This window comes from Puntigrus tetrazona, unplaced genomic scaffold (genome assembly GCF_018831695.1).
Source record: "Puntigrus tetrazona isolate hp1 unplaced genomic scaffold, ASM1883169v1 S000000151, whole genome shotgun sequence".
Lineage (NCBI taxonomy): Eukaryota > Metazoa > Chordata > Actinopteri > Cypriniformes > Cyprinidae > Puntigrus > Puntigrus tetrazona.
This window is the reverse complement of record NW_025047827.1, coordinates 950001-967500: the sequence shown is the minus strand read 5'-3', so window position 1 is coordinate 967500 and position 17500 is coordinate 950001. Positions and strand designations below refer to the sequence as shown.

The window sequence follows — 17500 nt, the reverse complement described above, 5'->3', positions numbered from 1 at the left end:
ATCGGGTGATGGGCGAAAAAATACAGTTGTTACTTGCAGCCTTCAACGTATTCCACATTCATAGATTCTGTGTGTGTGTGTGTGTGTGTGTGTGTGTGTGTGTGTGTGTGTGTGTGTGTGTGTGTGTCTCTGTGTGTCTCTGTGTGTGTGTGTGTGTGTGTGTGTGTGTGTGTGTGTGTGTGTGTGTGTCTGTGTGTGTGTGTGTGTGTGTGTGTGTGTGTGTTCAGTATCAGGGAAGTGGCACAGTCTCATCACACCATCGAGCAGGAATTGGCTCACGCGGTCAACGCCAGCTCTAAAGCCATGGATCTGGTGTACGCAAACTCCAAAAGCAGCGGGGTGAGTCAGCGGACGGGTTTTGACAGAACTCCGGCTCGGGTTTGGTTCCTTCTTGAAATGCATCATCTCTCTCTCTCTCTCTCTCTCTCTGTGTTTGTGTGTGTGTGTGTGTGTGTGTGTGTGTGTGTGTGTGTGTGTGTGTGTGTGTGTGTGTGTGTGTGTGTGTGTGTGTAGGGTCTGACCTGTAACGTGGTGATGGAGATGGTCAGTAACGTCAAAGCTCTGCACAGCGAGACCGAACTGCTGCTCGCGGGGAAGATGTGTCTGGTGAGTGAGTCGTACAGAGAAATGTGTGTTTACTGCATCTCAATTACATTAGAGAGAAAATGAATGTGAGAACTCAATCAATAAGAAAGAAAGTCCCACTTTAAATTAAAACAGCCTTTTGATCGATCAATATACTGCAGAACTTACATGACTGCAAAACTGTCGTTGTTTTAAATACAAATTAAATTAAATATCAGTATAAGATAGTTAACTGAAATAGAATTTTTAAGGCCGCAGGACTAAAATTAGTCAGTTAAAAATAGAAAATAAAATAGAAATAGTGCTATCGAAAAACTAATTTAATAAATTAGTAATAAAGCATTTTTAAAAAAACTATTAAAAATAATGAAAGCTCATAAGAAATAACTAAAAGTTAGATTAAAATTAAAATATATTAAATATACTAAAAATACTTCAGTAGTATCTATCAATCATCTTAAAATATGAAGAGTTCATTTGTAAAAATATAACAATTTTCAATCTAACATACCTTAAAATGCAAATGGGTTCTTTTGATTAAATAAAAATAACAACAACAAAAAATACAGCAATAAAAACATTAAAACATAATAAAAAAACATGATTTTTGGAGTTATCTGTTTTACTACTGTGCTATATCACGTTGTTGCTTTTTGAAATAAGCGAGTGACATCCACTTATCTTCGTAAAATGTATTTAAATAATTAACATAATTATAAAATTATTATTATTAACTGAAACCGCTTTTAAATTAAGTTACTTCAAATAAAGTAAACATTGATGTAAACTGTAATGGCTTATTGAATAATGTATTACTACAGTACATGCAATAATAATAATAATAAATTATATAATATAATAAAATATTAATATATCACTTCATTTCAGCTAGTTGCTAATGCATTCTTGTTCAGTTTGAAAATGAAAATGTAATAAATCCTATATAGACATTTTTAAAAACGTATAACATTGCTAATCAAAGTTAAAGTGAAAACTAAAAATATTTATAATTTAAAAAACCACAGTAATGGTAGTTTTTTAAATTGTAAATATTTTTTGTTTTCACTTTAACTTTAATTAACGGTAGTATCAGTGGTGTTGTTCGTAGCGTTTATGTAGCAAGTGGCGTCATCGTCCTTAATGAAAACAACCGGTTCGTATAAAATGAGTAATCGTGAACGAGCAGCGCTGATGAAAGCGACAGGTATGATGATGTGGAGGTGTGTTAATTATATCTGTATGTTAAAGTTGATCTGTATCCGTGTCTCCGCAGCAGCTGGATCCTCCTCAGAGAGAGCAGCTGGTCGGCGCGTTGAGTTCAGTCGCCCAGCAGTCCCGCAGACTCACGGACATCAGCTGGCTCGGTCAGCTCATCGACCCGGCCGACGACGAGGTGCGTGACATCCGGCTGTTTCCGGGGGCGCTCTGCCGCCTCCGCTCCAGCCTGAAGCTTGTTTGTTTGTGCTCAGGGCCAGCTGTCGGATTTCTCCAAGCGCGGCCGTAGCGCCAAGTTCCGCCTCGTGCCCAAATTCAAGAAGGACAAGAACAACAAAAACAAGGAGACGTGCGCCGCCCTCAACATGCCAGGTATGACCTTTGACCTCTGGCCTGGTGCGGGGGCCGTGCGTGAGTGTAACACGCGCGCGTGTGTGTGTGTGTGTGTGTGTGTGTGTGTGCGCAGTGAATACGTGGGGAGTGGATGAAGTGGGCGTCTGGCTGGAGATGCTCTGCCTGGCCGAGTATAAGGAGATCTTCATCAGACATGATATCAGAGGACCGGAGCTGCTTCAGCTGGAGAGAAGGGACCTGAAGGTACACACACAGATGCATTACCTCTGTGAACATAATTAAGTTAAGTTAATTAGATTTTTAAAAAAAGTGAATATATTTATTGTTTTGATCAGTCATTTATTTTTATTTGGAAATCATTTATAGTAATAAATAAATGGATTTTTGATTTGATTTAAATTGCAAAATGTATTTAATGCAAACAAATACATAAAAATGTATTTAATTAAATAATAATTTATCAAAATAATACATAACTGTTTAAGATAACATTCGTTGAAATTTTAAAATAAACAATTGATGCATTTGAGTTAACGTAAATAAAGAAATTGATCGAATTAAATATAATTTTTAAATAATTAACTAAACTGGATTGAACCTGACCTTTTTTTTTTTTTACGCAAAATTAAAAAGGTAATAATAATAATTTGATTTCGGTTTAAGTATTGAAATTCGAAAACTAAAACCTAAAACTCATTAAAAAAGGCAAAATAAAATTATTATATTTTTATAACTTAAAGTGAAAACAGAAAATATAAATAACACAACATGTAACATTAAAATACTGTGAGTAAAAAACTATATTGAAACATGCATTTTATAGTAGACACTAAATATTTTTGTATTTGTATTTTACACATTTATAATAGTTTTCACAGTATTAATGAGGTCTTTATTTATGAAAATACATAACTGCCTTTTTGATCACGAGCATTATCAAATGAGCAATATGTACAGATTAAAGTGTGTGTGTGTGTGTGTGTGTGTGTGTGTGCGTCAGGATCTGGGAGTGACTAAAGTCGGCCACATGAAGCGGATCCTGCAGGGAATCAGGGACTTGAGTCGAAACAGCACAGCTAGCGAGGCCTAGACGCTCCGCAGCCAATCAGATGCCTCGTTGGGACGTGACGCAGCTTCACCGGCCAATCAAACGCTCAGTCACGACCGCGAGCAGCCATACTCCGCCCCCGCGGCCCTTCGACCAATCACAGTGCCTTCTGTTCTCCACCTCTGTGACATCATCGCTTTGGGGGGAAGCTGTTTGACTACCTAGAAGGGGGAGGTTTATCAAGGGAGGGTCGAACCGATGCCACAAACTTTAAAGAGCCAATGAAAAATTAGCTGAAGACAAAATGAAAACCAAGTTAACCCTTTTAGATATGCTTTTGCTTAGTTAATGTGACAAATGTTTGTCTTCTAAATCTATCGTCGAAATTTTATAACCATTTTAAGTTCCCGTGACGTCACCAAGGCCCCGTTTAAGCCCTATGAGCAAAGGCCACACTAGCCCCGCCCACTGTGAAATCTCATTGGTCGAAAAAAGCACGCGTGATTACGCATCAGTGGTTTTTGACCAGAGCAGCCAAAAAAAAAAAAGAAGGGCTATCCAATCAAATCCTGATGGATATTATTAGTCCCACCCCCCATTATTTTCCCCATATATTCATATATTCTAAAAGGTCATTTTTTCATAAGTATGCATTTTCATGTTGTCTTGAAACTCTTCAGCTCTGTTCAAAACTAATGAGCTGCCTTGCTGTTCACTGCCTACATAGACAGCTGCCTTCTTCTCTCTCAAGTCAGATTGAGCACAAAATACAACGTAATTGTGGGTAAAACACTTTTACATTTACGCATTTGGCGGATGCTTTTATCCGAAGCGACTTGCATTTAAGGTATAAAAATAAGTATAAGTTAAATTATTCAATTAACGAATATAAAACAAAATACAATTACAATAAATCATTAAAATAAAAATATTAATGCAATTATAGAATTGATATCTAAATATCTAGAGTTTGGCATTGCATTCAAGAAATAAAATGAGTGTAAAATTAAATTAAATAAATTACAATAAATTAATAAAATAAATACAGTTATAAAATGTATTGTAATATGCAAAAAAAAAATGGTTTCCCTCCCAAATATTTGCATTTATGAATTTGGCAGACATGTTAACATTGCATTCAAGAAATAAAATAAATAATTAAATACATTTGATCGAATAATAAATACTGTAAAATTGATTTTATTGAAGGATTTATCGATTATTTGCGTTCAGCAGACGCTTTTCTACAAAGCAGTCTTTTCGTTTTAATTGCAATTTTGTTTCGTTCCGTTCACCGATTCGTTCCATCGCTGAAATAGTCATAATCTCTCCGCTCTATCGTACGCGCGATGCTACCTTACAGAAGGTGTGACGCCTTCTAATGCTGCCTAGGTAGGGAGCTCGTTCTGTTTGTGAAGGTGAATAGACCTTTAACGTGTTGCGACAATCAGCCGTATCGACTTATCGAACTCGACCAATCAAACGCTCCGCTTCGCCCTGCCCCGCCCCTCCACTTCCCGGACGCCTTAACGTTCCACCAGCATTCCGAGGAATCTCATATCAGCCCTCTCCGCTCTCTAGTGTGCACCGCTTTCAGACGTAACGAGAGCTAAACGCCTAGCGAAACACAAAAGCTCTGTGGGAAGGCGACAGAGGAGAAACATTCCTTTAAAACAGGCGTTTCGCAGATAGCTCTCGCGCGCCGATGGCACAGTATTTCGCGGTTTTTAACCAAGGTGACGCGGTGGCGGCGCTCTCTTTTATGTAAATCGAAGACGGCGCTAGCCCCGCCCACTGCTCAATCTCATTGGTCGAAAACTCCGATCGCGCAGCAGTGGTTTTCAACCGGGGTGCTTCGAAATGATTTCAAAACAAAGCATTAAAAAAGGGCCAAAAACTGCTTTATTAAACCATTTTATGAAAATTATGATTTTTGTAGTTATATCAAGCTCTAAAACTAAAGTTTTTATATTTATGCATTTATTTAAAAAAAAAAAAAAAAAAAAGCATTCATGCCAGTGCTTTTACCCCAAGCGACTTGCATTCGAGGTACAAAATAAATAATAATAAATCATACAGTTCCAAGCTGTAAAATATTTAAGCAGATCGAAATTGTAACACTTTACAATAAGGTTAGTTAGTAAACTATATTAGTTAACGTGAACTACTTTTTGAACAATACAGCATTGTGCAGCATTTATTAATCATAATTTCAGCATTATTAAAATCACGAGTTTGTTCATATTAGTTAACGAGATGCATAGTAACACAAACTAACGGTGGCGACTGTGTGTTTTTATGAACTAACGTTAATCATCGCTCATCGTTCGTTGATGTTAAGTGACTAAATAACACCTTATTGTGAAGTGTTACCACCTTAGGGTCAGAAAGGTCGAGAACCACTGCTGTTTATTAGAAGTACGATTGTTTTGTTGTAATTGAGCTGCTACTAGTTTACCACGTTGTTAACTTCTTCTTCGAGGTCGGTTAGTGAGGACGTTGTGTGGACAGACGCAGTCCGTCGTGCCTGGTTTGAACAAAAACATGAAATACTATACACCATGCCATACAAACTTGTCACAGTCGCCTTGGCAACAGAGAGAAATGTTTTCTATGGTGTTTCTAAACGCTTTTTTTTTTTTTACAAACTCTTCTGGGATTGAGCATTGACCGTGTCTGAGACAAACACTGTCTTTACCCTTTAACTGCTTTGCACACTTCAGTGTGTGTGTGTGTGTGTGTTTCTCTCTCCTTCACATCCAGTCTTAGTCGAATCAGACTCATATCATGTCGTTTCGGACTCCAGGGCGTCCGATCTCTCTGACTGTTAAGTATTTATTTTATTGTTAAGTTATAACTTACATCCATGTGACGCTGTCCATCTCTCGTTTTTGTTGTTTTATTTTTTTTTTTATTTTTTGTATATAGGCCATTAGTAAGAATGTAAATAACTTGTTACTGTACAGTGAAACTGTCTGTATTAAAACAAGGTCTGTGTAACTCTAAACCGCTGTCTTTTGTGTGTTTTTTTTTTTTTTTTTTTTTTTTTTGCTGAGCAAGTCATTGTTTTATTAAAACTTTTACTATAAGAAATGCAAACTAATTTGTATATTTTATTCTATTTTAAATTATAAAAGCAATATTTGAATTAAATATTTATATTTAAAGGCATATTTAAATTTAAAAATATTTATATTTAATTTTAAGACATTCAATTAGTTTCAGAAAAGTTATTTAAAATTTGTCATACCATACATATTACTTTTATACATTCATTTTTCATTTAATCAAAAATATGTTTTAGAAAAGCAGTAATTTAAATGTGTATTTTTTAATAATAATTTAAACGCAATTTATTACACATCATAAATTACATTTGTATGTCATAATACTGTACATGTAATTTTATTTTCATTACAAAAATAGAATAGTAGTTTATAATTATTGCTGAATAATACTCATTTACAAGAAAATGATTATAATTAAGTACATGGTATTGTATTGTCAAAACAATTATTATTTTTATTAAAATACATTTTAAATAATTGTATAATAGTAATTTAATAAAAATATATTATAAACAATCTATTACAAATAGTTACTGCAAATCTAAAATACGGCATTAAATTTAAAAATAATTGTAAAAAATTAAGAAACAAAAAATGGGTCCTATTTTCAGATACATTTTTTAATAATTATTGTATAAATACTATTACCATAACAATTTCTCAGAGTACAAAGAAAAAAAATATCGAACTAAATCTGCATATATTGCAAATAAATTGCATATATTTTACTGAAGAAAAATGAAAAACATTTTTGCGTTGGCCGGGAATCGAACCCGGGTCAACTGCTTGGAAGGCAGCTATGCTAACCACTATACCACCAACGCTTGATAGCATCCAGACATCTTCAATAATTTTTAAAATATATAACTATGTATTTGTTCTTTTTAAAGCGTTAAGGGTGCTGTTTTACGATTATAATAATAACACCCAGCCGCATAAATCATGATATATTTAATGGCATTAAACACAATTTCGTAAATTTCCTCCTCAAATTCATTCAGCTAGCATTAGCCTGTTAGCTGTTGCATTCAAACACACACACACACACTTGCAAACAGCGCCTTTCCCTCGATCTGCTGTTTTGGTCTGTTTTATCCTAAAAGTCAAACCCTAGATCTTTGGGAATACCTGTGTGATTATATTTATTTATTTTAGCGTTTATCTGCTAGTACACCTGTGTGATTTAATCGGACTATCGGGTGTATTTTTTGTGGTTTATCAGAAGCTAGCAGGCGTTTCATCTCAGACTATTATTCACTTTTGGTTCAGAAATGGATTTATTTGGTGATCTTCCGGAACCTACAAATGATCCAGGTGAGTTCGTGTAATAATAATATAATATTAATCATGTTGCATGTGTGACATGAGTTAGGATCAGGATTTAGACAGTTAATTTTACGTAAACGTGGATACAGTGAGTGCTGGCTTCAAAAATGTCTACAAAATAAACAATATTGTGCCTAGTTCAATAACTAAATTAATGGGATTATCTTATATATGCATGCACACATAGCTGCCCGTTTTGAGAATATGTATACTGCATAAGCGTTGAATTTTTATGTGAATGCATGGAAATGTCTGCGTTTCAAATCCTAGTGATCCTACCTCACAAGTGTGCTTGAAAAATGCAGCCTTGGTGGCCTGTATTTATGGATGCAGATGCTTGGTTTGGACGTAGTTAAGTGGTTAAGCCTGTGTAAGGACTGGTGTTAATTCTGAAGTTTTATTGAACAGTTCTTGTTAAAGCCCAGCAGCCGGAGGAGGACACAGAGGAGGACCGAGGAGAGAAGAGGAAGAGAGACGTCTGCTCGGAGGAGGCGGAGGTGGAAGACACGAAACAAGAGGAAAAGAAAGTTTGTAAAGGTTTTCAGCTTTCCAGGCACATTGTGTTGCTGAAAGAGAGTGTGTTTGAGGTGTGTGTGTGTGTGTGTGTGTGTGTGTGTGTGTGTGTGTGTTGCAATGAGGGAGGAGAGGTCTGTGATGATCTTGGTCTCTGTCTGTTTGTTGTGTTCCAGCAGATCTCGCATGAAGCTGACAGGTTTTGTCTCAGCGAGACGCGGTGAACAGAGGAGATGCAAGATGCTCATGTCCTGCTTCCAGATCTGACATCCACCAACCTCCCCTCACACGTGTGAGCTATCTATCTATCTATCTGTCTGTCTGTCTATCTATCTATCTATCTATCTATCTATCTATCTATCTGTCTGTCTGTCTGTCTGTCTGTCTATCAAGTTCTAGTTGCTTTTATTGCCGTGATATTTTTGTACAGTAGTGCCAAAAACATTTAAATATGGAATAAAATACTGAATATGATTACAATGTCATAGTAAAAAGGAGATGAGTAGTAAATTTGAGAAAATAATCGAATACAACAGAATAAAAATAACAGCAGACAGTAGTTTTAATATTACATAATTGCAATTATACAGAATTAACAATGTCAAATAAAGCAAATGGATTCAATGTCTCTCTCTCTCTCTCTCTGTCTCTCTCTCTCTCTCTGTCTCTCTCTCTCTCTCTCTCTGTCTCTCTCTCTCTCTCTCTCTCTCTCTCTCTCTCTCTCTCTCTCTCTCTCTCTCTCTCTCTCTCTCTCTCTCTCTCTCTCTCTCTCTCTCTCTCTCTCTCTCTCTCTCTCTCTCTCTCTCTCTCTCTCTCTCTCTCTCTCTCTCTCTCTCTCTCTCTCTCTCTCTCTCTCTCTCTCTCTCTCTCTCTCTCTCTCTCTCTCTCTCTCTCTCTCTCTCTCTCTCTCTCTCTCTCTCTCTCTCTCTCTCTCTCTCTCTCTCTCTCTCTCTCTCTCTCTCTCTCTCTCTCTCTCTCTCTCTCTGTCTCTCTCTCTCTCTCTCTGTCTCTCTGTCTGTCTCTCTCTCTCTGTCTCTCTCTCTCTCTCTCTCTGTCTCTCTCTGTCTGTCTCTCTCTCTCTCTCTCTCTCTCTCTCTCTCTCTCTCTCTCTCTCTCTCAGTTCTCGTCTTGCGTACTTCGCTGTGTTTGATGGTCACGGTGGATCTCGAGCGTCACAGTTTGCTGCTGAGAATCTCCATCAGACGCTGCTCAACAAATTTCCAAAAGGTAAAGCCCACCCCCCCGATCTTCGTCACACTCACATCTACAGTAACGAGCCGTTCCCATAATGCATCATGGTTTACAGGTGACGTGGAGAACTTGGAGAAGCTGGTGAGGAAGTGTCTCATGGAAACCTTCCGTCAGACTGATGAGGATTTTCTGAAAAAAGCCTCCAGCCAGTGAGTTCTGATTGAATTGATTTTGCTGGATTTGAAATGAAGTCAAGTGGAAACACTGTGTGTGTGTGTGTCTCTGTGTCTGTATGTGTCTCTGTGTGTGTCTCTGTGTGTTTGTGTGTGTGTGTGTGTGTGTGTGTGTGTGTCTGTGTGTGTGTGTCTGTGTGTGTGTGTGTCTGTGTGTCTGTGTGTCTGTGTGTCTGTGTGTCTGTGTGTGTGTGTGTGTGTGTGTGTGTGTGTGTGTCTGTGTGTCTGTGTGTCTGTGTGTGTGTGTGTGTGTGTGTGTGTTTGCAGGAAACCCGCGTGGAAGGACGGCTCGACGGCCACATGTATGCTGGTGGTTGATGATGTTCTATATGTAGCGAACCTGGGAGACAGTAGAGTAAGTTCCTTAAAACATCAGAATTCTTCTGATTTCACTTAAACCCCAGCGTGAAACATCTTAATGTTTTGTGTGCATCAGGCAGTGCTGTGTCGTTTGGAGCAGGCTGAGGATTCTGGGAAAAGGAAGTGTGTGACTCTGGCTCTCAGTAAGGAGCACAACCCCACCATATATGAGGAGCGCATGAGGATTCAGAGAGCAGGCGGCTCGGTCAGGTGTGTGTGTGTGTGTCTGCGTGCGTGTGTGTGTATGACAGTTGTATGACAGTGTGTCTGTGCGTGTCTGTGTGTGTGTGTGTGTGTGTGTGAGTGTGTATGACAGTGTGTCTGTCTATGTGTGTGTGTGTCTGTGTGTGTGTGTGTCTGTGCATGTCTGTGTGTGTGTGTGTCTGTGTGCGTGAGTGTGTATGACAGTGTGTCTGTCTATGTGTGTCTGTGTTTGTGCGTGTCTGTGTGTGTGTCTGTGTGCGTGAGTGTGTATGACAGTGTGTCTGTCTATGTGTGTGTGTGTGTGTGTGTGTGTGTGTGTGTGTGTGTCTGTGTGTTGTATGTGCGTGTCTGTGTGCGTATATGACAGTGTGTCTGTCTGTGTGTGTGTGTCTGCCGCGTGACTGTGCATGTCTGTGTATGTGTGTCTTTGTGTGGGTGTGTCTGTGTGTATCTGTCTTTGTGTGTGTCTGTATATGCACGTCAGTGTCTGTGTGTGTTAGTGTGCATGTCTGTGTGTGTTTATGTCAGTGTGTGCGTATGTGTGTGTGTGTGTGTGTCTGTGTATCTGTGTCTGTATGTGTGTGCCCGTGTGTGTGTGTGTCTGTCTTTATGTGTGTCTGTATACGCCCGTCTGTGTCTATGTCAGTGTCTGTGTGCGTGTCTTTGTCTGTGTGTGTCTGTGTGTGTGTGTGTGTGTGTGTGTGTGAGAGGTTCTGGGATAACCGGGTGTGTGTTTTCAGGGACGGCCGTGTTCTGGGAGTGCTGGAAGTGTCTCGTTCCATCGGTGACGGTCAGTATAAGCGCTGTGGAGTGATCTCTACTCCAGACGTGCGCCGGTGTCAGCTCAGTCGAAATGACCGGTGGGTTTAAGACAGGAACGCTGTTTATAAGAGAGCATTCTCACTATAGTCTATAGACTTTATTTGAAGGATTTAGTGTTGTTGTGTGTCCTTTTAGATTTGTTCTCTTGGCATGTGATGGGCTTTTTAAAGTGTTTTCTGGAGACGAGGCCGTTCAGTTCGTCCTCAACATTCTGGAGGTATTTTAATGCACGTTAAATATTTTTTTTATTTGTTTGTATTTTCTGTTTTTATTATTATTATGTAGTAAATATTATTTTTATTTACTTAATCTAGCCAAAAAAATACTGAAAGAAAATGACAAAAACATTGTTTAAAAATAATAGTTTGTTTACTTTTTATATTATACAATAAAACATTTTTATTTATTAATTATTTTTATTACAAAATAATATGTTTATTATTTTCATTTCGTTTTAATAATAAAAACTACGCTGGCGCTTAAAAAGCTAACGAAAAATGGAAGTGATGAAACAAAAGTACTACAAATAATTATAAATTATAATGAAAATGAAAAAGAAAATATTAATAATGTAATAATATCTTATTTCTGCTATGTTTACTGTATGTTAAAATGGTTTTGCTGTTTTAGAATGAGACCGTGGAGCAGAAGGAGGGCAGAGTGAGGAGGCGGGACGATTTGAGGCAGCTTGTCAGCGATTGGCCAGTGAAGCTGTGAGGCGGGGGCAGTGCGGACAATGTCACTGTTATTCTCGTCTCTATTGAGTTCTAACATCATTACACACACACACACTCACACACACACACACACACACACACACACATGCACACACACTCACACACACACACACTCTTTTCTGTCACACAGATACACATGAATGCATGAATTCAGAGGAAGTACATTGTGCTGAAACAAAAATGAGGTTTATTATAGAGATGTTTGAATCTCAACTTGATTTTATAATTTTTTTTTCCAAAGCAGGGCTTTTGAAAACACTGTGTCAGATTTTAGTATTTGTGTTGTTTGGCGTCAAATACTAAACAATAAACTTTTGTACAATCTCAAAATATCTCTGTCCTTTCTGAGTTCTGATGTATGTAAGCCAATGTGTACTGACTGTTTATTAAACAATTTCTTATTTTAGGGCTTTGTTTTAATTTATTTAGTCTGCAATTTTGTGTAAACATTAGGTAAAGGGGTTGTTTATTGCACGTGTGGGTTTTTCTTTTCTATTAAGTTACATTTTCTTTTACTTTAGATTTTATTTATTTTTATTTTAACCCTGTTGTATTTTAGTTTCTTTTCCAGATTTTATTCTATTTGAAATTTTATTTTAGATTTCATTTTTATTTTAACATTTTTATAATTAGTTAAAAATTAAATATACTTTTATTTTTAGTTTAGTTTTATTAGTAGTTTTATTTAATTGTATTTTAATTGTATCTATGTTTTTTTTTTTATTTATGCATTGAACAACTGAACAACATATACAAAATACTACAATAGACAATACAAAGCCAGGGACACAAAGAAGAGGGATTAAATAAAAATATTAATTAAATACGAGAAAAAAAACACAATCAAAGCCTTCAGATCACTCAAAAATTTTAAAGAGAGAGCACCGCCGGACAGTTTTGATCGCCTTTCTATTAGTGCTTCTTTAAATAGTATAAAAATAGTTTTCCAGTTCTTTATAAAACACATTAAAACATGTTTTCTATTAGAAAGTGTACATTATGAATGTAAAACTTCAGTAATAAAATGAGTAGATTAATAACAAAAGTTTCGTTATTCACATCACCTCGGCTGAAACATCCAAAAGCAAAAAAATAAGTCTACTTTTATTTTTAATTTAGTTTTTATTAGTAGTTTTATTTAATTGTATTTTAGATGTTATTTTCTATCTATCTATCTATCTATCTATCTATCTATCTATCTATTTATATATCTCTCCTTTCATCTATCTATCTATCTATCTATCTATCTATCTATCTATCTATCTATCTATCTATCCCTCCTTTCATCTATCTATCTATCTATCTATCTATCTATCTATCTATCTATCTATCTATCTATCCCTCCTTTCATCTATCTATCTATCTATCTATCTATCTATCTATCTATCTATCTATCTATCCCTCCTCTTCTATCTATCTATCTATCTATCTATCTATCTATCTATCTATCTATCTATCTATCTATCTATCCCTCCTTTCATCTATCTATCTATCTATCCCTCATTTCATCTATCTATCTATCTATCTATATATATCTATCTATCTATCTATCTATCTATCCATCCTTTCATCTATCTGTCTATCTATCTATCTATCTATCTATCTATCTATCTATCTATCTATCTATCCCTCCTTTCATCTATCTATCTATCTATCTATCTATCTATCTATCTATCTATCTATCTATCCCTCATTTCATCTATCTATCTATCTATCTATCTATCTATCTATCTATCTATCTATCTATCTATCTATCTATCTATCTATCTATCTATCTTCAGCGTTTGTTTTACGTCATCTCTCGTGCTTTTATTTTGAAACGCTAGACCGGACATCCTGAGCGCCCCTGACTTCCGTCACCGGAAAAGCAACCCGCGTCAACATGAACAAACCCCTCCACCGCTGTCAACCCAGCTCGAGACAGACTCAAACACCGGGGAGAACCTAAACGGTACGGTTTAATGAGTCGCGCGCGTCAGCGCGGTCCACGTCCAGCGTCGTCGGCGGCGCGTGATGCAGCGCGGGTTCGCCGCGAGTCCGTCGTTTAGCGGCTCTGAGGTAATAACGGTCCACGGATGATGATCTGCGCCGGAGACCGCGATGCGCTCGGTGTGTCCGTGCTTCAGGCCTCCTGCGGGAATCAGTCGTGTCTGGATAACGTCTTATAGTGCGTCAAACTGTTGTTACAAACACTGAGTTCATAAGGAAGGAGCGAAACATGGACGCTTTCCTGGACTTTGAGGAGTGCATCAGGGACTCGCCTGCGTTCAGGTATTAACATCGCACTCATAAAACGCTACGGTTCCTCAGATGTGCGTAAAACAGACCCGACTTTAATAAAAATGAATTTATTAAACTGGTTTTAATGGGTAGTTGACGTGAGGTGCTGTATTCCATCTAAACAGCATTTAATTAAATTGTGCAAAAGAAGAAACGAAAAAAATAAATAGTGCAAAAATGAAGAAAAGCTTGCAATGTAAATCTAAAATGTTCCTCTATACATATAAAAAGGCTTATGAATATATGTTTTGTAAACTACCCATCATGCTTTTTGGGCTGCATGTGTCAGCTACCAGGTTAGTGTGTGTGTGTGTGTGTGTGTGTGTGTGTGTGTGTGTGTGTGTGTGTGTTCGCAGGCAGTCTCTGGATAAATGTGAGAGCGATGTTGCAGAACTGGAGAGCCGTGTGGAGAAAGTAAGATGTCCAGGCATATAAAGGGGGCGTTTTGTTATGTATTTTTCTATTCTATTTTTAGATTTATTATATTCATATTTTAGTTAATATATTTTATTATAGCCATGTTTTATGGCATATTTCACATGCTTTTTACGTATAGTAATATTTTAATTTGTTTTATATTATACCATTTCATGGTAATGTTTTAAATCAAATTGTAGTGTATAGTTTTGTATTTATTAGAGTGCTGTCAAATAATTAATTACAAAAATATTTATTAATTTTTTTAAAATGTATTATATATATATATATTATATATTATATATATATTATATATATATTATATATATATATATATTATCTATTATATATAATATATATATATATATGTATATGTTTAAGATATGTTGTTTATGTATTAAATAATATAATTATATGTAAATACTGTATGTGTGTATTTACATATACATAATAAATATACACAGTACACTTTTACTTTGTACTTTGTAAAAAAAAAAAAATTCAATAATTGCAGTTATTATTATACGCATGCTTCATAATAATAATTTAAGACTTCATTTAGTTGCACCATTTTTTTTTTTACATCTGTTATATATTATCATAGCTATGTTTTATATTGTATATCAAAACGAATACGCTTAGACTTGATTTGTGGTATTTTATCTTTTATTTAGCGTATTGTTTTTTCTCGTGACCGTTATAATTGATGTTGCTCCAGCCGTCTGATGTGAAAACTTCCAATGAAAGCGATGTTCTGGCGTCCGTTGTCAGGTGATGAAGCTGTGCGGTCAGATGGTGGAGGCGGGTCAGAACTACACCTCCTGCAACCAGCTCTTCCTCTCAGGCCTGGCCGAGTTCACGGCGTATCATAAGAGCGACGGCGTTATTCTGGTGAGCGCTAGTGTCTGAGTCGAGCTCTCTGATCCGATCGCTCCCGCTGACCTCTGATTGTTTGTTTCTGCAGAACTGCTTGCGTCAGTTCAACCAGGGTCTGCAGGAAATGATCCAGTTTCAGACGGTGAGTGTGTTTTTTTGAAATGAACATTAATGCATAATCTGAAAGCTGAATAGATGAGCTTTGCGTGGATGTGTGGTTTATATATTGGACTGCATTTTGAGAGATAAGAGAGAAAACTGTTTGAAAATCTAAGTATAAATATTGAGAAAATACCTTTAAATTGTCTGGCTGAAATTCTTAGCAATGCATATTGCAGGTTTTAATATATTTGTGGTAGGAATCTTATCATAATGGAAGATGATCTTTGTTTAATATCATGATAATATTGGGCATAAAAGAAAAATGGATCATTTTGACCCATAAAATGCACTTTTAGCTATTGCTAGAATTATACATGTGCTGCTGATGACTGCCTTTGTGCTCCAGACTCAGATATGAGTATAAAAAAAAGCATGTGTTTTTTTGCAGATGCTGTTTGATCAGACTCAGAGAGCCATTACCCAGCAGCTCACAAACCTGCTTTCACAGTATGACACTCACACACTCTCACACACACACACTCAAACTCACACACGCTCTCTCACACACGCTCTCTCACACACGCTCTCTCACACACGCTCTCAGACACACACACACACACTCTCTCTCACACACACACACACACACACACACACTCACTCACTCACTCTCACACACACACACTCACTCACTCACTCACTCTCACACACACACTCACTCACTCTCTCAAATTCAAATTCAAATTTTATTTGTCACATACACATACATACATGGTACGACATGCAGTGAAATGTTTTTTATAACCGTCCAGCATCAAAATAGAAACAGAAAACAGAATTTAAATATATATAAATATAAAATATATGTATAAAAATGTATAAAAAGTGTGCAAAAGTTTAAAAATAAAAAAAGTGTAAATAAGTGTAGAATATAAAAATATAAAGTGTAAATGTAAAGTGTCTGTGCGAATGTCCAGTGCAAAGTGGCTAGTGCAATTGTCCAAAGTAAGTGGTGAGTATCTGGGGAAAGAGGGGTGAACATGGGAATCCCGGTGATTAGGTGCTGGGTGTTCTCTGGTTCAGACTCCGAATGGCCTGCGGAAGAAGCTCCTCCTCATTCTCTCTGTGTTTGCCTTCAGGGAACAAAAAGCGCTTTCCTGAACGCAGCAGAGAAAAGAGTCCATTGTTGGGATGGCTGAGGTCTTCCACGATCTTCCTGGCTCTGGTACAGCACCGCTTGTTGTAGATGTGCTGCAGCACAGGGAGCTCAGTGCGGATGGTGCGCTCAGCTGACCGCACCACCTTCTGAAGGGCTCGCCTGTCCTGCATGGTGCTGTTTCCAAACCAGGAGGTGATGTTTCCCGTCAGGACACTCTCGATGGTGCAGGTGTAAAAGTTCCTGAGCACCTGAGATGGGAGTCTGGGAAGTCCCTAAGCGCCTCAGATGGTATAGACGCTGCCGGGCCTTCTTCACCAGGGTGTTGATGTGACAGGACCAAGACAGGTCCTGCGTGATGATGAACACCCAGGTACCGAAACTGTCCACTCTCTCCACTGGGGTCCCGTCGATCTTGATGGGATGGTAAGAGCGCACCTGCTTCGCGGCTGAAGTCCACTATTAACTCCTTTGTTTTGCTGACGCTCAGGAGCAGATTGTTCTCCTGACACCATCTCTCCAGGTTGTTGATCTCTGAAGGTAGGCCATCTCATCGTTGTTGGAGATCAGGCCCACCACGACAGTGTCGTCCAGCAAATTTAATGATGGTGGTGGAGTTTGTAGTGGCCACACAGTCATGTGTGTACAGCGAGTACAGCAGGGGCTCAGAACACAACCCTGAGGGGCTCCAGTGCTGAGAGTGAGGAGGATGAGGTGTGTTTTCCCATCCGTACGGCTTGTGGTCTGTCAGTTAGGAAGTTGGTGATCCAGTGACGCAGGGATGGGCTGAGTCCCAGGACCTCCAACTTTGAGGTGAGCGTGGAGGGAACTATGGTGTTGAACGCTGAACTATAGTCCACGAACAGCATTTTCACATAGTTCCTTTCCTAAAATCCAGGTGGCTTGTGGTTGTGTGGAGGAGGTGTGTGATGGCATCCTCCGTGAGACCGGTTTTGGCGGTAGGCAAACTGAAGTGGGTCCAGTGTGTCCGGTAGTGATGCGGTGATGAAGTCTCT

At 37.8% G+C, this 17500-nt stretch overlaps 3 protein-coding genes and 1 non-coding gene across 4 annotated transcripts in view; 3 read left to right on the top strand and 1 right to left on the bottom strand.

Annotated features, from left to right (window-relative positions):
- LOC122332973 (diacylglycerol kinase delta-like) overlaps positions 1-6209 on the top strand; it is a 33908-nt gene extending 27699 nt beyond the window's left edge. The window contains 6 exon segments of the mRNA XM_043230448.1: positions 228-339; positions 514-606; positions 1859-1978; positions 2055-2172; positions 2267-2397; positions 3155-6209. Of these exon segments, the coding sequence (XP_043086383.1) occupies positions 228-339; positions 514-606; positions 1859-1978; positions 2055-2172; positions 2267-2397; positions 3155-3244 (664 nt within the window). The 3' untranslated portion in view covers positions 3245-6209.
- Positions 6210-7022: 813 nt separating this feature from the next.
- On the bottom strand, positions 7023-7094 carry trnag-ucc. Its single transcript has one exon. It is a non-coding gene; the product is annotated as a tRNA-Gly (tRNA).
- Positions 7095-8313: 1219 nt separating this feature from the next.
- LOC122332975 (integrin-linked kinase-associated serine/threonine phosphatase) lies at positions 8314-11985 on the top strand. The gene is given in 10 exon segments (XM_043230449.1): positions 8314-8401; positions 9230-9336; positions 9416-9509; positions 9801-9888; positions 9970-10103; positions 10838-10957; positions 11055-11136; positions 11550-11568; positions 11571-11641; positions 11643-11985. Coding segments are annotated over 10 exon segments (822 nt in total). The 5' UTR covers positions 8314-8342; the 3' UTR covers positions 11691-11985.
- A 1545-nt stretch (positions 11986-13530) lies between these two features.
- The window catches only part of zgc:162872 (BAR_ACAPs and ArfGap_ACAP domain-containing protein), a 19734-nt gene continuing 15764 nt past the window's right edge, over positions 13531-17500 (top strand). Inside the window, 5 exon segments of the mRNA XM_043230470.1 lie at positions 13531-13927; positions 14293-14350; positions 15125-15244; positions 15318-15371; positions 15780-15838. Coding sequence (XP_043086405.1) covers positions 13875-13927; positions 14293-14350; positions 15125-15244; positions 15318-15371; positions 15780-15838 — 344 coding nt within the window. The 5' untranslated portion in view covers positions 13531-13874.